This window comes from Nyctereutes procyonoides, unplaced genomic scaffold, assembly GCF_905146905.1.
Source record: "Nyctereutes procyonoides isolate TBG_1078 unplaced genomic scaffold, NYPRO_anot_genome, whole genome shotgun sequence".
NCBI lineage: Eukaryota > Metazoa > Chordata > Mammalia > Carnivora > Canidae > Nyctereutes > Nyctereutes procyonoides.
This window is the reverse complement of record NW_026575049.1, coordinates 31609606-31635820: the sequence shown is the minus strand read 5'-3', so window position 1 is coordinate 31635820 and position 26215 is coordinate 31609606. Positions and strand designations below refer to the sequence as shown.

Here is a 26215-nt window from a genome sequence, read left to right as displayed (position 1 = left end):
TAGCACATTTAAGAACCTACAAAGAATCACCATCAGCAACATAAGAGTATATCATCTGTTTAGCCTCAGGGTTACAAAGTGCCTTTTTACATATACATTGTCTCATCTAATTAATCAGCCTAATTAACCTCAGACTCACAGTGTTGTGAGAAACCTCAGGGATTGTCAGGTTTTTGTGGTTTCTAAGTTATTTTATTTTCTTCCTTAAAAGCCTTGGTGGGGAGCACAGTATGCTAAACAGATGATATTCCATTCTATTGCTAATGGTGATTACTTGTAGATTCTTAGTACTAATCAGAGGGCAAGTGTGTGTGAGTGACTGGGACAGAGTTGTGGGGTGGTCGAAGGGATGGGGGTCACTGGAGGCTTATCAGGGGGGCCTTCCTCCTAGGGACCAATCCACTTCTCAGATCCTTAGCAGAGCTGACAGTGGGGTTGGGGAGGTAGAGAAAATTATGAAATGTTTTGCAATCAGTACGAATCCCATGAAAAGGCCTCAGGCAGTCTACTTTCCTGGGGGACCCACCAATTTTTTGTTTTGCTGGGATGCAAAACCACCCTTAGGGTACCTGATCTTCTTTTTCATTTTTGGAAAACTGGGACAGTAATAGCCATCTCACAGAGTTATCATGAGAACAGAGCAGGATGGCATGCAAGCACCTGTCGGCACAGGGCAGGGGCTTTTCGGTGTGTTCTAGTCCTTCCCTCTCCTCTAGACTTACTGATGTAATGTAATGAAATGCAGGGAGCTGATGGTTAATGAATGGGTGGGCAGCTGGAGGACCAAGAGAGCCTGGCTCTGCCCTCTTTGGATTGACTAAAATGCAGGATTCTCCATGGGGCACAGGACCAGGGAATTGCCTAACGGGGTAAGCCAGATGGGCTGTGGGCCTGCCTTGCTGTGGGTCCCTTGCTTATTGTCTTTGTCATGAGCTCTCAGCCCCAGAGTGGCCCATGTGGATGGCAACCAGGACATAAACATAAGTGAGTATCAGGCACTTCCCAACTGCTATTTCCTAGTCCAAATCCAGCAAGACAGGTGAGCCCACAGTCTGGGCCTTTCTGCTTACCTAGATCCTGCTTGCTAGGATCCCATCAGAAGAACATTCCCCTTCCTCAGGTTGACACTAACAGTAACTTCTGCTTTTGCAGAAATTCATTCTACCTGCTAGCTACATGTGCCTTACCTAGCCTCACTGTCCTCCTAAAAACCATACCTCAAGTCAGCAAAATCATTCTACAGGGCCTACAGAGGGACAGGAATGGGACAGAGTGTGTGTATGGTGGGGGCATGTGTGTGGTACTGAAAGTATGTCACTCACTAGATGGCTGCATCAGCTCCTCTACCCTGGGGAGGATCTGCAGTGCTCTCAACAGGACCCTAAGATGTAAGACGGGCAGAATCCATGTCTAAGTTGATATACATTAATTCAGTTAAGGTTTTGATCCAAAACCCAGCCAAACTTTGCCTTCCAACCTGCTAGCTGGAAAGTCTGACCATCAGATCTGGGCAGAAAGGTCTGGGTGTGATTGAAGGTGGTTGCATGGGAGGTGGTAGGAGAGGGTGAGAGTCAGGGGCTTTCTCATGGGCTCTTGTCCCCGTTTGAATATGCTGATGAGTCGCGGATGTGCAATTTCTGGACACAACAGTAAGCTGCACTGGAAACTGAGTCTTGTTTGCCACTGGAATTATTTTTTGTTCAAAACTTGTGCTGCTTGTGTTCTACATTGCTATGGATGGAGGTGGGGGCCAGCAGCATACAATTATATTTCTGGAAGGGATGTGCCTTGTTTCTCATGTTTTTGTAAACTCTTAGTAGCTCTCCCCACAGAAATTATTTAAAGAAAGAAAATTATTACTTGGATCCTCAGGTATATGATATATTTAAGAGGACCCTCCACATATTTACAGATCTATGTGCCAATTACATAAGCACACATAGCCTGGTCAGTTTCTTCTTACAGACTTTTAAGTTAAAATACTCTACTCTGTTTTCCTCCGATCTCCATACCCCCGGAAGCCCAGGTTCCTTTCCCAGGAGCATAAGAGTCTCCAAGACTGAGATTCAGGCTGTCCACCATTGCCCTTTTCTCTGACTTGTGCTTTCATACCTTGGAGATTAGCTCTCTAGCCATGAACTTTTAAACTTTGTCTTCCCATTAGACTGCTCTGTGGAGGCAGGAAATGGGACTTCTATTTCTCGTCATCACCCCCACCAGCACACCAACCCAGCTCACACCCATGTTGGTTTAGCTGCTGGGGGACACTGAGTAGACAGTATGGGGCCATGTTCCATCATGAAGGAGAATAAAGAAAACCTTTGTTAGCCCAGCCCATCTGTAAAGTTGGCTTCTAGCCACTCCACCAAGGTGGCGGGAACAGACCACATGCTGCCAGTCTAAGTTTGGAAACTGTCTTCTGTTGTTGTTGGAGAACCATGACCTTCCTTACCTCCCTGCCCACTGTGGCCCCCCAGGCCAGCAAATGCCTCAGGAGCACCCTTACTGCCAAATAAGAAAGTACAAAATAGCACACAGTTGCATTGCAGAGGAGAAACCGAAGCAAATAAAGATATTAATTCACAGACCTAATGGGCAGATTTGAGGTTGGCTGGTGTTTTGACTCTGGAAGGACGTTGTGAATCTCTTTGAGAGAGCAGAATGTTACTTAATTTTAGTTCGGTTTAGTTCAGTTTAGTTTTTATAAAGAAAACACTAGTGTGGCCTCTATGCTAGGCCTTCTCCACCAGCCTTTCTGGACTATAGCCATGTGATCGAGTTTGGTCCTGGTAGGCTGCTCTTGTGTTATATCTGGGTGATGAGATAGGACAGGTCCCTATTTTAAGTCTGGTGAGCGCTCCAGACTTAAAAACACCTCTATGTTTGTTCTGACCAGTTTATGTGTGCTCCCTCCCTAAAATTTTACATGGCCAGATATTTTTGAGGAGCTTGCCTCTCTTCCCATCCTAGAGAGAACTAGGCCTTAGCTTATGGTGTATGTTAGAAACTAAAGATGCTCAGATAGACAAGTAACAACAGAAGTCACAGTGGTGACTCTAGAGTGGTCCTCTAACAGGGGTGACAGCAAACACAGCGTTTTCAGTGCCTGAATGTAACCCTCACAGCATGAGGATAATGAGGAATTGCTATAGGTTAGGAAGGGCATAATAACCTCCCTAAGGTCATGTGGCACTGCTGCTGGGATTCAAACCCAGGCAGTCAGGCTCCAGAGCCCTGGCTCTTCAATGCTCTGCTCTGTTGCTGCTCCACTAGAATTAGGGACATCACTTGTAAGCCACATGATGGGCATTGGACCAAGACAATCAGAAAGATTTAGGAGAAAGGAGGTCGGGGACACAGGGATTTGCCTGAGGCCATAGTAATGGTGGAACTGAAACTCAAATGTGGCTTCCTGACTACAGAAACTTGCTCCTTTTTCACTGAACTATTCTCAGATGAAAAGGTTCCAAGCTCAGGCCATTTCAGGGTAAGGAAGGAATTGGCTCACTGTGTATGCAGCTTCCAGAAGTACCTAGTACCTAGTGTTATGGGACAGGTCTGCTTATGACATGTTATATTTAAAAGAAGTCCAGCCATTTTTGAGCCAGGAAAGGGTAGAAGTTGCTATTTTAAAAATTGCTTTTGCTATTTCTTCCCCTCTAAGGCAGAGACTCAACTTGCTAGTTTACCTTCTGTGTTAATGAAGCAGCGGAGGATGGAGCCAAATCAATTCAGGAAGAATCAATAGTAAAGTCCTGGCAGATACGCTCTCTGCCCAACAGTTAAGCTGTTACAACCTGACTGTGGGAGTTACTGTAGAGGAAATAGTTCCTGGGCCTCTGGGAGCCTGGCTCCCTGCCGAGGATGCTGCTACAAAGTTAGACACAGAAGTGGAGGCAGAATCTTGAGGGAGCTTGGCCTGGAATTTTGCCAACCTCTCGTTTTTACAGCAGACTTGGAAACAGCCACTCACCTCCTCCCAATCTGAGCTGCCTCGGCTAAATTACTAACTTCGCCAATGGGCTCTGTGTTTTAGCCTCCCTGGCAAGAAGGTTTGGAGGGGCTGTTGATTCATCTGGGTCTTGACTTCATGTCTGACTGGAAGAGTAGGATCCAAACTTGTTTGGGGAAGAACAGGACAGAATCCAGTTGGGATGGCAGGATTGGTTCCTAAAAAAGGTTTTTTTGTTTTGTTTTGTTTTGTTCAAATTAAGATATTAGAGTCACTTAATTGAGAAACATAGAAATGGGAAGGATAACAGAACTACCAGAATGAGTGGGCAGGTGTGTGTGTATAAGTGAAGGGTATTCTGTTTAACAGGCATTTACTGGGTACCTACTCTTTTTGAGGGCTTAGTGCAACTGGAGATAAGAAAAGGGTGACAGGATCTTAGAGCTGGAAGAGTTCAATTTGTGACTCAAAGTATGGTTGCTATACATGCAAAATCCATTCCATTCTGGGCCAAGTCCTAGCATGAGAGTTTCCAGAACCCCTTGATGGAGACACTCTCACTCTATGGCAGCCCCTTCCCTTGTGTTGCCAGTTTTAGTTATTAAATGACTTTTTTTTTTTTTGGTTGAGCCAATGAACACAACTTCTCTTCAATTTCTGAATTGTCTAAGATCTGTCCATTACTTCTCCATGTGCAAGTTCTATAAATATCTGAAGACAGCTACTGGGTGCTTCTTCTTCCTATAAAATATAAAAAGAATGCACAGCCTCTTATAAACTAAAGTAAATCTTTCCCTTCTCTGTGTTTTCACTGCATGTAATAAATGCCTGTCTTCCAGCCTTCCTCACATTGGGTCTAATTATTTTCCTGTTCATAGTCAATTAATATTTACCGAGCAACTCCTTTCTGCCAGATGTTGGTACTAAGAAATTTCATAAGATCTTTTGTTTAATCCTCTTCCATCCAATTCTTTGATGTAGGTAGACTTACACCCTCTTTACAGAGGAGAAAACTGAGGCTCAGAAGAGGAAGTGGCATCACTTCTTTGTCAGTTTCCTTGTCTGTATAATATGGATGTTACTACTGCCCTTGTAAGTGGTCTTGAGGAGTGAATAAATGAAATGTACTACTGCACACAGCATGTGATAAATGGGAGCTACTTTAATGGCAGCAGTTCTTCCAGGATCAGCCCATTCCACTTTTGATGATGATGATAATGATAGTAATAATGTTTATGTAACATATACCACATTGGAGACATGGTGGTGTTTCACCTGCATTATCTTACCTAATCCTTCCAATTCAGGAGATTGGTACCGCCATTATCCTGGCTTTACAGAAGAGGAAATTGGAGGCCAGAAACAAAGTTCCAAAATAGCCATAGAGTAGATTTGGGGTTAGAACGGTTCAGTTGACTCCTGAGCCCCTATTCCCAACTTTTCCCTCCTCTATCACATCCTAATTGAGCTATGCTTTACTGCATTCCCTGCCAACTAAGTGCTGGGTACCAAGGGCTCCATCAGAATGCTGAGCAGCCATGGGGAATGGCTGGGATGCACTGCAACCCTGCAGGCATGTCAGGACCTGGGCATGCAAAGGAAGAGCCCCTAAATGCGGCAGCATTTAGGAAGAGGTCCTGGTAGAAAGAGAATAGGTCTGGGAAACCATGCAACTGTCAGATGGACAATGGGGGGATGGCAAGAGGCTCTAACAAGAGAAGTAGATTTTGGATTATGGTGAAACCAGAGATTCAAGAAACTCCTCCAGGGGTGAGTACAGCCTAGGAATTTCCAGGGTCGGCAACTGTGAATATTTGGGATAATTAAGTTGAATGATGACTGCCTTCCTTCTTTCCTCCATTCCTCTCCCAACCCCTGGGTCTCTCATCTGAATTCTTGCTTTTATAAACACAATCGTCTATTCAAGTTGGCCCAGAGGTAAGAAAGCAATTCAAGGCACCCAACCTGAGATGTGGTCTCTGATGTGGTTCAAGCCTCCCTAATCTCCTTCTTGTCTGTATCTTGCCTTTTTCTGCAGTGATCCGGGCCAAGGTGGTAGGGAAGAAGCTGGTGAAGGAGGGGCCCTTTGGCACGCTGGTCTACACCATCAAGCAGATGAAGGTGAGTGACATAAGCCTGCTCCAGGAGAGCTCTTGGGTTTTTTGCCAGTAAAGTCCTAGCCAGAGGAGGCAAGGTGGGTGTGCATAGCCCTTCCCCACTGCTGGAGAGAACATTGCTGAGGCAGAAGAAAGGGATGCCAGGTAGTGAGGGGAAGGTGGCTGCTTCACCCTAAAGCCAGTGCAGGTGGAGTCCCTCAGAAGCCATTGAAAAGAGGCTTGACTCTGGAACCAGAGGGCAGACAGCCTTGTTCCCTGGTAACTGTGAGACCTTGGCCAAGTCACCACCTCTCTCTGGGTGTCAGTCTATCCATCTGTAAAATGAGAGGATGGGACGAGTTTGTCTTACAGGCTCTTCTGAGCTCAATAGTGCCTACTGGTCTTATGCAGTTGCTGAGGTTACAATTTACATTTAATTCCTTGAATCCTTACACTGAACTTTGGCTGATCACAGGAACCTTATCCCGGAGTAGGAACTGCACCCTCTTTCCCTCTCTTTCCCAGATCTTGCATCCCATCTGGTTAGCACCATTTACTAAGCACATTTGTATAACTGAACATATTCCTGAGCATATTAACATTATGAAGCCCACTAAGGAAGTCCATCTTAACAAAAAGAACCTCAGATGTAAAACCTGCATAACCTGTTTCCTTGCCTCAGCTCCACTCCCAAATAGCCTGCTTACCTTGGGATCCCCCCTTGCTGGGCCTCAGTTCTATCACCTGTAACAGTATGGGGTTGAGCTTGGTGCCCCTAAAAGCCCTTCTAGCTCAGGCATTTCAGGATTCTAAGTGCCCTGGGACATGTGTGGTGTTTCTTCTAAACAAGAGCTACTCTGGGTGCTGGAAAGGGGTATTTGCACTCACTCACTCTGAATAGCTCAGCAGCTGGTCCATCATTCCACCTTGGCAAGAAATAGCACTTATGCCAGGAGCCATAGAGGCCAAGAGAAAGATGGGGTTCCTACGTTAAGGAAGTACAATTAGGCCAGAGAGAAGACGTAAGACACATAAGACACATATGTGTGACTAACCATAAGTTTAAAATGGGATGTGCTCAGGTCTAAGTGGACCGCCAGCCCTTTTACTCACCGCCCACATTTGCATCCCCAGAAACTAGAACAGGACCTGGCACACAAAAGAGACTTGGTGGATGTTTCTCCACCTAAGGGAGAAATGAGAGTGAGACCCTACTGGCCAGAAAACTCCCCAAAGGAGACAAGCCTTGACACCCAGGTGGAACTCAATACAGGTGGGGAGAGCCCATAGGTGGTACCTGACCATCCTGGAGGCAGACCTCCAGGCCTCATTATTCCTGCATCCTGAGGCCTGAGGTTTGATGTACTATGTCTGTGGAACCTGTTGCTTTGGATTCAACTTTGGAAATATCCACAGCCTTCTGGTTATGTAATGTCCAGAGTCAGCCCTGGCTAGGTGCCCTTGGCTGCCCAAGCCTGGTCATGGGACCAGCTTATGTCTTCAGATGGCCATGGGGAGAGAAGAGTGTGGAGCAGGGAGTCAACAAGATCAACAACAACCAAAGAAACCCCCACCGTACAGCCCCCAGTAGCTAGTGAACAAATGCCAAAGCATGTTAGATAAAACAAAGGTTTAGGCAACACTCCCCTCCTGCTCTGGAACAATCCATCACATTATGGACACTATGTGGCCAACAGATCTGAGACGAGAGCTAGGAGGCAGTAGTTCCTAAGCTTGCTTAGTTTCCCTACTTCCTGGACACCAGGATGATCAGATGCCCTTCCTGTGGGCAGAATGTCCTGTTCCCCCCCTCACTGGTGTCAGGCCAGCTGCTGGGGGGTGTTTAGAGGCCAAAATGCATTTGTTCACCCATCAGCTTCAGAGCACACACACTCACTCTGAGGCTGGTGGCATCACACTGTCCATTCACTATTCTTCACCCAGGCTCATAGAACCAGGGTGCTGGGAGCTGGAAAGTAAAATTCCTTGTTTTACTTCTGACACAGGCTCACAGGGGAAATGACTTGATCAGTCATGCATTTAATTAAAGACAGATCTGGTTCCCAAGCTAAGGTGTTGGGATTCCTTCCCAATCCTGTGTGTTCTTTACATGGCTCCCCAAATCTCCCTGCCATCTCACTTTGATCATCAATCACTATGTAATGCCTTTTTATTAACTCTGGCATTCCTACCATCCCAATATTAGATAACTTGTAGAAGGGTCATTGCCCTTCTGTCCTGAGAGACCACTGAATTCTGCTGGTCTCCAGGGAGCAGTCTACTAATCAAGCATGGGGTGTAGGAATGGGAGTAGTCCATCCAACCTCCCTCCCTCTTTTCCTCCCTCCTTCCTTCTCACTCTCTGTGATCAGCACTGTGCTTCAAGCTGGGGATACCAAGATAATATTTGTCATAATGAATATAAGACTCTATTCAAGTGACATGTATTGGGCATTTACTGTGTATCAGGTGTTCTGCTAAACCTTTGCACAGATCAGTCCTGATAACAATCCTATGAAGTAGACACACATTATCCTCTATTTTATAGGTGAAGCAGCTGAGACTTAGAAAGGTTATGTAACAGTCAAGTTCATAGGACTAGAAAGTGGCAGACACTAGGGAAGCTATAGAGCCTTTGCCAACAGGGAGATTACAGAGCAGTGGAGCAGCAGGCTGATTCATCATTCCTGCGCACTTGGGGGCCTACCCCACCCCATTTGTATATAGTTCCCCGGGGAACAAAAAGAGGTTAGCTTGGGTCTGTCCGTTTGTCATCCAGTAGTGTAGCTCTTGACTTGCAACATCCTGCAAAGGGTGTATTGAAAACTCTTTGTAGGAGGGAAGGAGGAGAGGCCAGAGGCGAGCCTGCATGAATTTTGGCACTGGTCCCTAGGTGGCTTTGTTCTGGTGGATTAGAGAGTCTACCCAAGAGAGTCAGATGGGGTGAGCAAGGGCTCCCTTAAAACAGGACTAAAGGAGCTCGGAGAACGTGAGAATTTGAGCCACCCTGTGTGACCTCTCTCTTCTGTCTCAGAGTTCCCACCTCCTCCCCCTTGAATTTCTCACCTGGAGTAAAGGTGGGCAGCCCCAATCCCATATGCTAATTCCAGAACCTCTGGTCAATGTCATAGCCCTATTTTGAGTGGGCAGAGACCCATAGGTGTGTGTGTGGGGTAGTGTTTGAATGTTAGGGGAACTTATTACAAACCCAGACTTGGAGATTAGCTGGAGCAGAGGCACTGGGCTATAGTGCAAAGGTAGAAGTTGCCAGAATTGATTACTTTAATCTATCAGGACCTTATCTCCTATCAGGACCATGAGAAAGCAGTCTGCTTTGCCAGGAGCTGCAGTTTGTGCAGTGGAGATATGCTCCCAGGCTGGCGCAGTAGGGGACAACACGTGGGGAACATTATGTCCTAGATGGTCCTGGAGGGGCGGGGGTCCCAAGGGGAGGCCCACTGGTCATGTGCTTTGCATGTCCTGACTCTGGGCAGGACAGATTTGCTGGGCAATTGGAATGTTTGGTCCCTGGGGACTTCCTTCCTTTAGTGGTTTATCTAATCAAATGAGCACTATTGCAAGGTCTTGCCTTTGAAGCTCCAGCTGGAAGCTTCTCCAGCCCACAGGGAGCCATTCTCCTCCTTCTTGATGCCTGTAACTCTTTCTGGCCTGGGTCTCTCAGCTAGCCCTCAAAAGAGACTGCCTGCATTCTCACGTGCTTGGCCGCCCTGCTAGACAGCCTATTCTTTAAGAAAAAGACTTCTCTCTTATAGAGAAAGAAAGACTTTGGTAGCACACTTAGTATCTCAGTCAAGTATCTAATGTCTCTGAAACTCAGTTGCTTGGTCTGCATATGAGAATAAGTTGTGGGTTTAAAGGAGTTCATAATGTAAAGGAGCATTCAGGACAGTGTTCATCTCTGGCAGGCATGCCAGAAATACTTGACATAATAGTGATTATTTCGTGCTGTCAAGGTAAAGACCAGCCATTCTATAAGAAATATTCAAAGCCCCCAGATTCAGAAACTTCTTTCTTACATTATTTGTCCCTTCACCTCAAGGGAAGCTAACTTCTTCAAACTTTTGTGTACATACTACCAAGAGGGAAGGCCCAGAGGCTTATAGAATCCAATGAGGTATGTGTCTAGAAATGATAGAACATTACTCAGCCTTAAAAAAAAGGACAGCTTATCATTTGTGACAACATGGATGAACCTGGAGGACCTTATGCTAAGTGAAATAAGCCAGACACAGAAAGACAGATACAGCATAAGCTCACTTTTATGTGGAATCTAAAAAAGTGCAACTCACAGTTGAACTTCTTATGGAAGCAGAGTGGTGGTCACTAGGGGCTGGGAGGTGATGGAAATGGGGATATGTTGGTCAAAAGGTAAAAAGTTCCATTTCTATAGAACTAAGATGAGTAAGGTCTGGACACCTAATGTACAGCATGGTGTGCATTATTATAGTTAATAATCCCATATTGAATCCTAGCAATTTGCTAAGAGAATCACACACACACAAAAGGTAACTCTGTGAGTGTGTGAATTATCTTGATTGTGGTGACCATTTCACAACATATACAGACATTAAAACATCACATTACATTCTAAATATATGCATTTTTATTTGTCAATCATACCTGAATAAAGCTGGAAAAAGAGAGAAAGAGAGAACACAACCTGCTTAGTCGTAAGTTCCAAATCAGCTTTAAACTCCTGCATTAAGAGATAAGGTTAGGCAAAGAGACATAGAAAACAAAGGACCAAACCTTTTCCTTTGCCAATATTAATATTGGTAGAGCTAGTTTTAAGACAATTTTTGCCGAATGTTGTGCACCAAGTACTATTCTAAGTCATTTATTTCTCAGAAACACCTTATGAAGTAAATACTTTGCCCCATTTTATGGGTAAAGAAACTGAGACTCAGGGAGGTTAAGCAGCTTTCCAAGTGGCTAATACGTGGCAGAGACAACGTTCAGATTGGCTGTCTGTCTCCAGAACCTGAGTTTACCATTAATCCTCCAGTGCTTTGACTGGATTAGATTACCTTTAACGTTTTTTCCAATTCTCAGATTCTATGATTCTCTGATGTCAGCACATTACAAACCAATCACAACCCTCCTAAATTTGTCAAACCAATTCTCAGTCTCTATGAATATAGACCTAATGATACTTTCAGGGTCGATATTTAGGTCAAGATGGGATTATTATAAAGAAAAGATAACAAAATGAGTACAATCTGCTTTACCATATTGTTAAGCTCAGAATTGACCCTAAAAGACAGCACTGTGGTTGTCAGACCTAATTGTTCACAGTGCATTAAAGTTTTGATTCTGCATCCAAGTGCTATAAGCCATGTTGAAATCAAAATTCCTCCTAATTCAAAAGGAGTGAGAACTCAACTGAGCAGCTGAAGTCACTGGACCTTACACAGGGCCTTAATCCTCACTTATGAAGCAGGGAGGACATGAAGGGGAAAGACTGACAAGGATGTACTGAGGCTCTAACGGCCTAGGTCCAAAGGACCTAGCGTGAGGACCGAGTTGAAGCATTTGCCAGGAACTCAAGGAAGAGTCACTCCAGAGGAGAAGCTGCTGGGCACAGGAGAGAGTGTAAGGAATGTTCTTTGAAGGCCCACTTAATGGCATGCACACAGCAGTGCTCTTAAGCATGGTTCCTGTTAAAGCCAGAGAGGCACCATCCATCACTGAGGAAGTGGGGAGTACGTACGATCTGACCCGCCCCTGATCCCCTGCAGCATAATTGAAAACTGAGTGTGGACAGCAGTTCTCACAGTGCTTGGCTGCATTTCCTCATTCAGCTGGTGAGCCTCTCAAGAGAAGAGGGTTAAAAGAGAGGCCAGGTAAATTAAAACCATCTGCACTGATGGTTGCACACAATTAGAACAGTGTTCCCCTTAAAAAGGCAGAGGCTCCCAAACTCTGTGGGTCCAGCAGACCCTCTATGATGGTGGAGGTCCTTGTGGACCACCTACCCCCACCAGCCAGTCCCCACTTAAAATAAGGAGAAAACCCAGGCAGTTATTACAAATGGGAGGCACTTAGATGAGACATCAATGAGAGGATGTCTGGCTTCTTATTAATTACCATAAGTAAATTAATAACGCATGCCAGGAACTAAGGGAGAGACATTGTCCTGTTGTAAACTCTTGGAGAGCACCAGCCATCCAGGACTTGTGTGCTCTGAGAACCAGGGGGATAATGGGATTGGGCCATACCTTGGTGTCCTCTCCTACCCTCGCCAGCTCACACACAATTAATAGAGTTTTCTCAACAGATCTGAACCCGTGTAAGACTTGTGGTCTTGACATGGAATCACCATGCGGGTTCAGCTTCATTATGTTCACACCAGTGGCTCTGAGCACATGCAGATAAAGGAGGCACAACAGCTATAAATAGCATTTGCCTGTATCAGAGGCCTTTGGGCATGAACTTGTGAGACCACAGTGAGAGAGAGCATAGGATAGTGGTTAAGAGCATGGATTCTGGAGCAGATTCTCTGGCCTGGAATCCTATCTCTGCCATTTGCCAACCATATGGCCTTAGAGAAGCCACTTTACCTGTCTGACACTCAGGCTCCTCATCTATAAAATAAGCCTAAACAGTTCTTGCCTCGTGGGGCTGTCATGGGGATTAAGTGGGTTAATATTAGAGGAGTAATTCTCAACTTTGGTACTACTGACATTTGGGGCCAGATAGTTCTTTGCTGTGGGGGCTGTCCCGTGCATCAGGAGATATTTAACAGCATCTCTGGCCTCTTCCCACAGATGCCAGTAGCAACCACCACCTGCCTCTCAGCTGTGACAATCAAAAATGTCTCCAGACATTGCTAAATGTCTCCTGGGGTGGGGGGTAAAACTGCCTCCCATTGAGAACCACCGTCTTAGATTATGTTATGTTGTAGATAAAAATGGCCAAATATCAGCATATTCATTCAGTTCAACTTTATAAAGTGTTCAGTTAAAAATCGAGAGATTTTGTATATGTGTTTATATGCTTTGTCTGGGGTAAAGGAACCCAGTGCTTTCAACAGATGCTCAGAAAAAGAAAAGCATGGAGAATACTGGCCTGAGTTCAACTTTTATCAACCAAACAGAATTTCTGAGTCTTTGTCTGTAAAATGGGTACAATAATACCTACTTCAATCAGTTCTTGGGAGGAAACAATGAGGGGAATGTGGGTGGAATGCTTTTATACACTGAGAAATGTCACAGAGATGTCATTAGAAGGCTAGCCAGCTACCTTCTTAGAACTTGGGGGCCAAGGTTGGGGAGGCAGGCAGGACCCCTTCACAGCAAATTCTTTGGATTTCTGAAAAGGTGTTGAGATATGAGAAGGGTATATATCTGGTACAGTGTTGTGGAAATGCTGGAATGGGCATTGTGACTGGCTGGATGGGAAGGTTTCTCTGGGAAGGCACCAGACAGGAGGAGACTAGACGGCTTTATCTGAAGTGAAAGCCCTGGGGTGGGTAAGTCAGTGACTGGCCACACAATGGTAGATTAGGGGAGTCACATCTCCGTAGAATACATGACAGCATGCTTTCTTTTCTGAGCCCTGGTCCTTCTCTCATGACATTCCTTCTGCCCACAGATGTACCGAGGCTTCACCAAGATGCCCCACGTGCAGTACATCCACACAGAAGCTTCTGAAAGTCTCTGTGGCCTTAAGCTAGAGGTCAACAAGTACCAGTACCTGCTGACAGGTAACAGCCAACTCTAGCATCTAGGCCAGGGTTTGGCTAAGGTCCACCAGTCATTTGCTTTAGAAGGATAGAGAAGGAGGAGCAGGCCCAGAAGTATCCTTAGGACCCTGGCCACATGCCCAGTGAATTGTAAGGAATATCTTGTGTAGAGTGCACCTTGCTTGACCTGTGGTGGGAACTCAAAGCTCTACATTGAGGCTGAGTTTAGTCTCATCTCCACCACTAGCCCCATGGAGGAAATGTAGTTTTGTTTTGCCTAGTTTTGCAGTTTCTCATTACTTCATATATATAAAGGGATATATATATATATATATATATATATATATATATATATATGATTGCTAGTACCCGTTCCTCTATACCTCATAGTCAACATATTTATTGGGTTTGTCTTTGAAAGCTGCCCACCTTCAAGCAGTCAATGTAGAAAAGGAAAAAATGAGACCAAAACCAAGAAACCACTGATGAGAGAAGGGATGAGTTAGCCTTAATCCCAGCTCTGGAATTTCATGGGTTTAAGATCTTCTGCAAATGGGGGCAGATTTTGGCTTCAAAGGTATTGGGAAGGATGAAATAAAATCATAGGACTGGCAAGTACTTAGCACAGTACCTGGTCTAAGGACGTGAGAATTCTTTCACCTGTGGCTGGACTCTGGACAAAACAAGTCTCCCCTTGTCCTCTTTTCTCCTCTAGGCCGCGTCTATGATGGTAAGATGTACACAGGACTATGCAACTTTGTGGAGAGGTGGGACCAGCTCACCCTCTCCCAGCGCAAGGGGCTCAACTACAGGTATCACCTGGGCTGTAACTGCAAGGTAAGCCCTGGAGACGGCAGGCAGGGGTAGTGTTGGCTCACAGCCCCAGAAACACCAGTTCCTGCGGTACTGGGCACCCAGCCCTTGTATGGAGGACATACATGTCAGGCCAGGGCAGAAGGGCAGGTCTGCACAAGGGTGGTAAGGAATGTTGCTCCCAGGCTGAGCAATGAGGAAGGCAGGGGAAGAATGCCTCTCTGCTGGAATCTGGTGTCTCCATGCTGCCCACTTGGCAGCTACTGGGGCACAAGGACTCTTCAACACCCCTGGCCCCTCCTGTAGTTCAAGGTTGTGGCAGGTATAAGATCCTTACGCTCAGGTCCTGTCAAGCAGTCCCAAGTGGGCTTACCAGGGCAGCTGCTTCATTGGTGGCCCCTGCCGCAGGTGGGCGAGCTGGCTCAGGACTGCTGATACCACATGCTGCAGAAGGTCACTCTTTAATCAGGCCCAACTCCTTGACTCAAGCACAGCGCCATGGCACACAGCTTTCCTGCTGTGGGAGTGAGCGACACAATTCTCTCACTAATTCTCATAACAACTCTGTACGGTTTTAATTACCACTCTGCTCATTTTGCAGATGAGAAAACAGAGGCTCAGAAAGCTTAAGTTAATTAGCCCTAGGTCACACAGCTCACTGAGTCCAATTTCTCTCCTAGGGCAGCTGGATGCCCATACTTTATGCTTTAATCTTACTTCCTCAATTCCCACAACAGCTGAGATCATACATCCTTGCCTGTTGCCATTTGAGAAGGAAAGGTTCTCTCAAATGTTTAATTCCACCACTCTCTGGCTGTGAAACCTGGAGCAGGTTACTTAACCCCTCTGAGCCTCTGTTTTCTCATCTATAAAGGAAATAAATCTGTTATGAGAACTAAAGAGAATAACATAGAAGCACTGAGCAGAATATCTGGTACACAATAGTGCTTAGTAAGTGTTAGTGAATATTACTCTATTTTACTAAGGGAGTGATGTGCCTAGGCTCCACCTACACTGGTGTGAATCTAGACTTGAGGAAATACCAGGCTTGGGTCCACCATGGCAGAGCCCACCAACCATTGGCTGTTATTTAATTGCAGATCAAATCCTGCTACTACCTGCCTTGCTTTGTGACCTCCAAGAACGAGTGCCTCTGGACCGACATGCTTTCCAATTTTGGCTACCCTGGCTACCAGTCCAAACATTATGCCTGCATCCGGCAGAAGGGTGGCTACTGCAGCTGGTACCGAGGATGGGCGCCCCCAGACAAAAGCATCATCAATGCCACAGACCCCTGAGCACCAGACCCTGCCCCACCTCACCTCCCTCCCTTCTCGCTGAGCTTCCCTCGGACACTAACTCTTCCCAGATGATGACAATGACATTAGTGCCTGTTTTCTTGCAAATTTAGCACTTCGAACACTTAAGGAAAAGTCTATGCTGTCATATGGAGTTTATTTGGAACCATCCTCCTGGCCCCACCCTACCCGTTCTTTTTGGCCTTGACATCACCCATTTCCACGTGGGAATTTTTGGTGCCATGCCAGGAAGAATGAGGAATGTACACTCTTCTTCGTGATAATATAATCTATTTTTTTAGGAAAACAAAAATCGAAAAACTATCCCATTTGGGCATTGTAACACATACCCCTCTCTCTTCTTCCCCACCTCACCATCTCCAAGATCCTTTTCTCTTGGCCCTTCTCCACCCCAGGACATAAAAGACACAGACAAGGAAGTTGTTAAGAGGTGAACCATTTTAGGAGCAGTCCAGGGCAGCAAGCAGATAGACTCAAGGTACACAGAAGATCTTATACACTGAGGAGATGCTACTGCATGTCCCAACCAGACTGTGTCTGTCTGTGTCTGCACATAAGAGTGAGGGAGGGAAGAAAGAGACTGCAGGAGAGGGTCTGAGAAGATACAGCACACACAGTTCCCCCAGCCCAGTGCCGCTTGGGTTGACCAGATGTTTCTGAGTCTGGGGTAAGCAGCCAGACCAGAATAACAGAACTTTCTTAGTTGATGAAGACTTAAACATCTGCCTGAGGTTAGGAGGCAATTTGCCTGCCTTGTACAAAAGCTCAGGTGAAAGACTGAGATGAATGTCTTTCCTCTCTCTATCTCCCACAAGACTTCCTCCTGGAAAACTCGTTGGTAGATTTGGCCAGGAGCTTACCTTTATGTAAATTGGAGGAATACATGCACCATACACTATCCACAGATATAGCCAAGTAGATTTGGGTAGAGAGTACTATTTCCAAAGTAGGGTTTAGCTCACCTAGGGGGATGTGTTTGTATACACATTTGCATATACCCACACGGGGACATAAGCTAATTTTTTACAGGACACAGAATTCTGTTCAATGCTGTTAAATATGCCAGTAGTGTAATCTCTTCTATTTTGTTGTCATTGCTTGTTTGAAGAAAATCATGACATTCCAAGTTGACTTTTTTTTTCATTTTAATTAAAATTTGAAATTCTGAACACCCTCAACATCCTTCTAACTGGGGTCATCTGACCTCTGTCCCTCTCTTTTTCTCCTGCTTCATGTTTGGGGCCTTCATTTAACTGCCTTATTGGCTTAGCTCAGGTGGGAGATGAGAGTTAGTGTGGGTCAGGGGTCTGGGCACAGGAGGGAAAGCTGCAAAGTGTCCTGCCTCAGCTAGATGGCCACTTTCCTGGGTTTTGGAACAGCCTGCTCTTTTTGCCCCAGCTCACTGGTGGGCGAACACCATTCCTGAGGTCCTTACCTCATGGGATTAAAATCGGTGGTCATTGGGGAAGCCTGACTCTGCAATCCGCTGTAGAGTTTTTGTTGTGTTTTTTGAAATAAAACTATAATATAAGTTATCCGATTAAATAAAAGTATTTTAAGTTTAAGTGTTGAAAGTGAGATGCCAAGAGTAGGTGATAATGTATATTTTACTGATTTGGGGATGGTAGGGGTGACATTTAACATGATTGCTCTCTTTTTTTCAGATTATGGGTATTTATCCTCTTAGTATTTGTATCTTCAGTTCATTCCACTTTAGGAAACAGAGCTGCCAATTGAAATAGGAGAAAAAAAAAGCAGACAACACATTGTGATGTCTTGCGCACACACACACACACACGCACGCACGCACAAATGCCCAGGCAAGGTGTTCGTCAGAACTCCTCAGTGGGAAGGCAGTATAGGCATCTGGCTTCTGTGGGATCTATTTTATTATCCTATATCTTTTACCTTATGATCATGCCATCTGGCAGGTGAAAAATGGGAGGCTTTGTCCCTCTCAATGCAGCAGTGTAAGCAAAAGGATCTGAGGTCAGCAGGCCAGTGGTTTTTAAGGAGTAAGCCCCAGCGTTGGTGTTCTGAGATTTTATTGATTTCAACCTTGAAGTCTTATAAGGTGGACCCCCTGACCCAACCCATACAAGTGCCTCCCACAAATGGACATCAGCATCCCCTCCATGAAGCATTGGTGATTCTTGGTCCCTGGTGGGGCCACCTCCACTCACACAAGGCGGGACCTGGGGTGAGGCCTGAGAGTGAGTCATATCTGAAGTTTCCTTGCAGAAATGCTGGTGGAACCACAGTCCCATCTGTCAGGCCCTGGCAAAGAGAACAGCAGGTCCTGGGCAAAGAAGGGTCCTTTGCAAAGCAATGTTGGCAGAGGGCGGTTTTTGAGCTTTCTATAAGCTATAGCTTTGTTTATTTCACCTGTTCACTTACTGTATAATTTAAAATCATTTATGTAGCTGAGACACTTCCGTATTTCAATCATATCGTGAACGTTTTATTTTGCTAAATCTTGTGTCATGTGTAGGCTTTAATATGTGTACATTGTGTTTAAGAGAAAAAAAAATGAAACCCACATGCCGCCATTTTCCTGAATCAAATTCTAACGTGGAATGGAGGGTAAAATACTTCTACTGTGCAGGCAGCTTGACTGGCAAACTGGAGAAATGAGGAGCAACTAGCATTTGAGACTCTTCCAACCTCCTCCCTTTGTTGGCAACCCAGTGCTTTCTGGAGTAGGAAGTAGGAAGAGAAAACAGCAAGTTACATTCATGTCCTTGCTCTGTATCAACTGGCACTGGGCAGTCTGCTGGTCATTCCCATTCTTTGTCCCCAACTTGACCACCCAATTAGGAAGCCATGATTTCTCCTAAAAATCCAGGGCCATGGGAGCTATGATTCCAAGATCTCTTGACCTCATCTGGCCATCTCTTCTGCCTCCCTATCCAGAAAGCACTATACCCAGCCTCTCTCCTCTCAGACCTGTGCTCCATCTGGTTAGTAGATAATGCTGGAGACTCTTGTCCTTTACTGTCACTCAGCTCCAGGCCTATATCATGGCAGTTGAGATACAGCCCATGAGCACCATTTTTCATATGATGATTCTTGAGCAATTAAAGAAACAAATGACTTATTGGAACAATCCTGTCTCAGAGACACTGTGGTCTCCTGGGAGATAGTACCCTCCTCTGCTCCAGCCTTTCATCTTGTGTTTGATGGTCGCCAATATGGATTACCCCAGGCTGGCACCCAAGTGTTTGTCTCCTGGCTACCAAAAAGAAAAAGATCACTACAATAGTTTTACACAAAGAAACAACTTTAAAAATCTGATGACTATAAGCAAAAAAAAAAAAAAAAAAAATGTGGGAGTGTAGGGGAGGTGGATGTCAACAATCCCCAAGTTGGCTCTTGGGAGTTGTGAAGGAGGGTAAGAACTTAAAGACCAGGTCATGCTTTGAGGGGAGGGGCTTCATAGATTCTCCCAGGCTCTTACCTTTCCCCTTAGCCAGTCTGCTGTCCTGAGACCCAGAAGTGATGGAGAGAAACCAACCAGAGAAAACCCTATCTGGAAGGAATGTATTTGTTGCTAAATTTTGTAGCACTGTTTACAGTTTTCCTCCATGTTATTTATGAATTTTATATTCCGTGAATGTATATTGTCTGTAATGTTGCATAATGTTCACTTTTTATAGTGTGTCCTTTATTCTAAACAGTAAAATGGTTTTATTTCTATCACACACCTGTAGTCTCTTGCCTGTTTATCCTGACTGTCCTTAAGGGTAATATGGACAGCAGAGGGCTTTGGAAGCTGGTCCCTCCTGTCCTGGCTGCAGGCCCATGGATGTTCTCCTCCCTTCATCCACTTCTACAGCTTCAGCCTACCCAGCTCCAGTCCTTTCTCAAGACAGGAGCGATTTCAGGAGAGGCTTTCTAGATTTCCTTCTGACTGCTAATCCAGCCTTGAGCTTGCTCCCTGATTCCATGGTCAGGGTTCTCCATAACTCTACAGAATCCAGATCTCAATCTAATTAACTATTGGTAAGTAGTACAGGTATTTCCAGTCGGAAGCCCTGGTGTGGCTTTCCCTGTTTTCTTCCTAAGAATCTTACACAACGGAAGTGAGAACAAAAGGTTGCAAATATCAGTACCTGATGCCAAATACCTACCTGAATTCCAACTATGGCTTGGCCTAGTTGGGAATGCCAGGAAATCAAGAGGTCCCACTAGCAGGTGAGCCCCTCTCAGAGCTTACAACTGGATCTGTCATCCTCAATGGGCTGGGTTGGCTGCAGACCCCTCACCCAACTTTCATCCCATTGTTGACAATTTTCCAGGGTATAACTTTTGCCCCTATTTTAAGCTAGTCTACTTTGATCACCAATTGTATATCAGGTACAGCACTCTCTCTATATGATTACATTAAACTTCAACAACCCAATGAGGTTGCCCCACTGTCCTCCATAGTTTCCAGCTGAGGGAGTCAAGATTCAGAGGAAGCCAAGACTCAGAGGAAGCCAAGACCATTCATTGCTCAAGACCTAGTACGCTGGCAGACTAGGATTCAAACTCATTCTGGTTTGCTAATAAACCTTGAAGTTTCTCTACTGTGTTCACGCTTTTTTGGAATATGCCAGGTTCCACAAACCCTTCTTATCCAAGCAGCATATCCTGGATTTGATGACTCTTACCAGATCAGATAGAAGGAAAAGATAATCAATGGAAAAACCTCTCTGCCTGTTTAGACTGCTCCTTCTTGGAGCCTAAAGTCCTACCCATCATTGTCTCAAAACAGAATTTTCTAGGTCAGCAGCCTGAGCTTGGGATTCTACAAACAGGCCACAGTCCCCAGCTGAGACATTTGGATACCCTATTAACTACCCTGTTTCCCAAGATTCACATTCCTTACATGGCAAGCATGGGGCCAGGGCCCTGCATTTCTTTGATCAGTTTAGGAAGACCACCAAAACACACAAGCAGATGCATCACAGGTTATTTCCAGCTGCACAGAACTCCTCCACCCAATTTCTTCTGGTTGTAGGATGGAGAGTTCACCACCCTATTCAGAAAGATGTTAACCTTCCCACCCAGCTGTCCTCCAAATGAGAGGCTCTACCATGTGCTCCAAGTGAAGCTCCAACCACTTCCCAGAGACAACCTCAGGTACATCCAAAAGTCAACATGCAAAGAGAACATACAGAGAATTGCTCTTCAACAATCAACACAAATAAAATATTACTGTTTTTATTAAAATAAGAGTTGAAACCAGGTCTGCCCAGTGCTCAAGGGAAACAACTTCCAAACTTTGAAATATCTTTTATCCTTATTACCAACCTTTGGCTCCAAAATGACAGCTCAGATTGTCCCCAGATTTGCTGACAATACCCGACATCCCAGGGAATGCCATCTACCTTTGCCATCTGCCATGCTACCTGAAATTTTACCCAAAGAGTTAATCCTTTCCATAGGAAAGCCAGGTATTCCTACAGGACATCACAGCTCTTCCCTAGAGCCCAGGTGGTGAGGGAGTGGCCCCTCAGCCTACTCATCCAACCAAAGGGATGGAAAATTGGACATCTGTGTTCATTCTGTATCATGAAGGTAATCAGAGTAAGAAAGGGCACTCACCATTGGCTTATGGTTGGGGAAGAATGTTTGCTCCACAAGTGGGAACTTCTCAGGACCCAGGGAATGGAAGATCTTGATGAGTTGAGAGAACTAGAAAAGAAGGACGAAGAGTACTGGTCAATCATCTTTATATAGTATGGTGGGATTTCCCACTCGATCTCAGGCCTCAGGTATCTAATAATTCTGAGCTGAGCTGCACTAGTCAGTCCCTGTTTACAGGATGAAAACAAGATTCTTTGGCTGGAAATTCATCTTTTCAATCGTCTAGGTGCATCAACCCTTCATTCCTGTCAGGCCACCAAATTCAGCTAAATTACATTTAGTGAACATTTACTACATTGTCAGCATTTCACACAAGCATAACCTGCTGACATTCATGCCATGTCCCCAGCCTGCAAAGCCTTTCTAGAGAAGTTGTACTGCATGACAGTTTATGGTGTAGACTCTGGATTCAAATTCTCTACCACTTACTGTGTAGCCTGGAAAGTCACTCCATTTGTAAATGGAGAAAAAAAAGAGATCCAGTATTACACAATGTATGAAAAGCTGTACCTGGTCCCTAGGAACACTCAAATGTTAGATATTATTATTAATCATAAATAAAGTTGGCCTCTGAACAACATGGGTTTGAACTGCACAGGTCCACTAAATACACAGCTGTTTTTTCAGTAAATACTGAAATGCTATAAATGCTATATGCCAGTGCTATAAATGTATTTTCTCTTCTTTATGATTTTCTTAATAACATTCTCTTTTCCCTAGCTTACTTTATTGTAAGAAAACAACGTATAATACATATAACATTAAATTGTGTTAACTGACTGTTTATGTTATTGGTAAAGCTTCCAGTCAACAGTAGGCTATTAGTACTTAAGTTCTGGGGGAGTCAAAAGTTATACACAGATTTTCAAATGCACTGGGTGTTGGCATCCCAACTCCTGCACTGTTCAAGAGTCAACTCTTTTTTTTCTTTTTCTGCTTTTACAATTGCACTCATTTCCAACTGCTTGAGCTGTATTCCTTCCATACCTGGCTCCTCTTGTTTCAGCACTGCCTTATTTTGCCATAGAGGTAGCTGCCATCCCCAGAGCTGGAGGGTAAGCACCTGGAAGGCAGGCCTTGGACTTACATTTTCTTCCATTACCCCACACCACTCAGTGCCCTTGGGAGCTCATTTTGTGCTCGGCACTGTGCTTTAATATTGGAACAAGCTGAGCATGGGAGACCAGGCCTTGAGGGGAGATAGTGTGGACAGATGTCTGAGATAATGATGTCTTGCTGGAGGAAAGCAAGGGGACTGAGGGGCCTGGAAGAGGGACTGAGTAGGGGTCAGGATGACTCCCTGGAGCAGATGACACAAGAGAAGATGGAAAGGTACTCCAGGTGTGTAGTGAGACTAGTGTCCTGGAGACAGTGGCTGTCATAGCTGTGGCCTTGGGTACAGGGAACAATGAGAGATGATGATGGAGGGTGATTCATGAGAGACCACTGGGAGCCTTTAAAGGCAGGAACAAGGAGCTTGGAATTTACCCAGAAACAAAGGGAACTCCTGGTGGCCATAAGTGTAAAGGGTATGGTAAATTCTGATCAGGAAGAAGGAGTAAGCTACAGTTTGTGGCCTAAGGTGGATGCCCAATAGCTAGCAGGGGTGGTAAGTCTTACACCAGATTGACTCAGGAGTAACTCAACACTAATGTCTCAGACAGAATGGGTAACTTTTTGCATCAGGCTAGAATTGGTCTGCAAACTCTTGGGGTACAATCTGCAGATGTGGTCCCACAGGGAGTCCACTTAGAGGGCTTGAGGGACCTCAGAAATATGAGAAATCACAGGAGATCCTTCATTTTACAGATAAGGATGCTGAAGTCCAGAGAGAGAAAGAGAGAGAGAGAGAGAGAGAGAGAGAGAAAATAAGTCTATGATCAAGCACACAAGTTTTGGAGATGCCTACCTCCAATTTCCTCATCCATACAATGGAGATATTAGCAATATGTACTTGTCAGGGTAGTTCTGAAGATTAAATACAATATGTATGTTAAGGGCTCAGCACAGCATACAGTGCTGATGGACAGTAGCTGCTATCATCATGATGTCTGCATCGAAAAACAAGGGGTGTGGGCCAATACCATCGAGACCCTTTCCAGACAGTGACATCAAATATGGGATGCCATAGGCCAAAGATCTCAGGGTAGAATGAGGAGACCAGAGCCATGGTAACAGTGGTTAAAAACTATTCATATATACTAAATTAATGTATATATTCATTCAATAAATATTGAATGCCAATGTTGCAGAGACCTTGATGGCACTCAATATTTACTGAATGAATATAATTGTCACCATGTATTGAGTGTGCACTTTGTGCCAGCCAAATGTATTCACTCATAACCCTACCAGGATGACCCTATTATTATCATCATTTTACAAATATGGAAAATAAACTCAGAGAGGTTAAGCAAATTGCTCAGGATGACAGCTCATAAATTGAGGCTCCTGGAACTGGGCAATCAGGCTCCATAGCCCCTGTTCTTAATCACTGTCCTACCACCAAGAGACCAAGCAGAGGGAAACAAGAGACAAGATGGCTAGAGCTCCACAGAGCATGCTGTACATATCCACAGCTCCATATTTCCTATCTCCCTTCCCTGCCTTATTTTCCCTGTTGGTGTTTATATGACTTATTATATATTTGGGATATTTATTAATATACTGCATGTGCCCCTGCTCACTAGAATACCAGATCTATGGGGTAGGGATTATGGTCTGATATGCTCACTGCCATGTTCCTAGGACTAGAACAGTGCCTGGAACATAGTAGGTGCTGAATAAATATTTGTTGCATGAATGAATTACTTCTAGGGGGGGAAGACAGATAATACACAAAAGAATGGATAAATCTATCATTCTATATGGAGATAACTATTGGGGAAAAAATAAATCAGGATAAGGGTATCGAGAGTATTTGGGGGAATGGAGGAGTAGTATCCTAGTAAGTCTCTCTTACAGGTAACATTTGAATGGAGATTCAAATAAATCAAGGGATGAACTCTATTAATGACTACAAAGCAGGGAAAATCAAGTCTTGGGGGTTGGAGAGATATGGCTTCGAGTTCTGGTTTCACCCCTCCTGGTCTACATGACCAGGGTGAGTTCCTTAGCTGCTCTGAAGCTGAGCTTCTTTTTCTGCAAAATGGAGTAATGATGTCCACTTCACCGGACAGCAATAGTTTGAGCATCGGGCAGCTACAGTTTTCTGGTACATAGTAAGAGATCAATAAATAGTGCCCACTGCTAACAAAAATGGTCTAATTTAATATTAGTAAGAATAGTATACCACTAATGTTATTATAAGATAACACTATGTCATACTATGTTCATACTATGTTGTTATAGAATATTCGCTAGGCAATAATTAACAGAAGAGACCTGGGGTCCAATCTACTTATTAAGTTGCTTAAAAAAGATCCATTACTGAGGCCTGCATGCTGGAGGATGGGCCCATTTCAAGGTTGGGAGGCCACCCACTGCCACCCACTTCACTCTAGGTCAGCCTGACCCATCACCTACCACCCAGGGCTTGCTGCAGAAGTTGTAGACAGAGTAGAGGGAGTTGACGGCAGGCAACCCTCCGTACTGAAGGCCAATGACCAGGCTTCGGTAGTCTTCACCCAGAGCCATGCTGTAGGCATGCTGACGGACTAGGATGAAGTCTGGCTTGAAGGATCTGCAAAGAGAGGGGCCGGTAGCAGTATTACTACATGGGGCATTGCTGAAACACCAGGGCATCGGGCCACAGCCTGCTGAGGATAGCACTGACCCAGCATGGTGGGGGCCAGCCAGGAGCTCTCAGTTCAGAATGTGGATGGGGTGGGGGAGTGTGAATGGTGACAGTCAGATGCAAACACACAGCAGCTACAAAATAAAAGGGCTGAAAACAACTCATATTTTATTCATGTTTCTTTTTTAGGTGTTTTTTTTTTTTTTAGATTTTCTACATTGAATAAATATTCATTTACAATCAGAGGAAAATGTATGAAATTACTCAGTGAATACACTTCCATTTTTATTAGGCAATACATATTACTTTACTGAATCCTCATAACTGCCCAAGAACGTGGGCAAGCTGCCAGCAATTCCATTTTACAGAGGAGCACTGATAAAGGAAATTTTCAACTTTTACTGTTTGTGGGTCCTGCTCCTGCGCTCCCAGGGAAGCTATACTCCAACATTTACCAAGGTCAAAATGACTTGGCAAAACCTCAAAGTACAGGCTCTATTTCTGCCCCAAGAGCACATAGTGGACATCTGCTTTGTTAAAGAAAATAATCAAAAAGGAGTATTCTGAACATAAATGATAAGAAAAAGTAAAAAACTTCCTGGTTCCCCTAAGACTCAAGTCATACAGCCCTGCCAATATTAGAAACTTAAGATAGGCCAGCAACTTTCTGCAATGTTCTTTGTCTAATAATTTGCAACTTTTTATGCAAAATATGTATAGAAACCTACATCAAATGTTCCCTTATCAGAGCACTCTCTTCTTTGTGAAGACTGTGTATCCCGGGCAGCTGTCCTAACTTGGGCTTGAATAAAATTCTCTCTCTTTTTTTTTAAAGAAATTCTAAAAGGTTTGTTCATTTTGTGTCAACAGCACCCTGAGACTCACAAAGATTAAGTCACTTGCTCAAAAAGACATGCTGCAGGTACATGGCAGGGTCAGGTGCCTGCAGCCTCATGGCCCTAG

The 26215-nt window shown here is 44.7% G+C and overlaps 2 protein-coding genes across 2 annotated transcripts in view; one reads left to right on the top strand and one right to left on the bottom strand.

Annotated features, from left to right (window-relative positions):
* TIMP3 (TIMP metallopeptidase inhibitor 3) overlaps nt 1-19586 on the top strand; it is a 57923-nt gene extending 38337 nt beyond the window's left edge. Inside the window, exons 2-5 of the mRNA XM_055328322.1 lie at nt 5991-6073; nt 13663-13774; nt 14469-14590; nt 15667-19586. Of these exons, the coding sequence (XP_055184297.1) occupies nt 5991-6073; nt 13663-13774; nt 14469-14590; nt 15667-15864 (515 nt within the window). The 3' untranslated portion in view covers nt 15865-19586. The remainder of the gene's footprint in view (nt 1-5990; nt 6074-13662; nt 13775-14468; nt 14591-15666) is intronic.
* Nucleotides 1-26215, bottom strand: part of SYN3 (synapsin III) — a 455217-nt gene that overhangs the window by 285810 nt on the left and 143192 nt on the right. The window contains exons 5-6 of the mRNA XM_055328319.1: nt 25042-25198; nt 21475-21564 (exon numbers count right to left, since the gene is read on the bottom strand). Coding sequence (XP_055184294.1) covers nt 21475-21564; nt 25042-25198 — 247 coding nt within the window. The remainder of the gene's footprint in view (nt 1-21474; nt 21565-25041; nt 25199-26215) is intronic.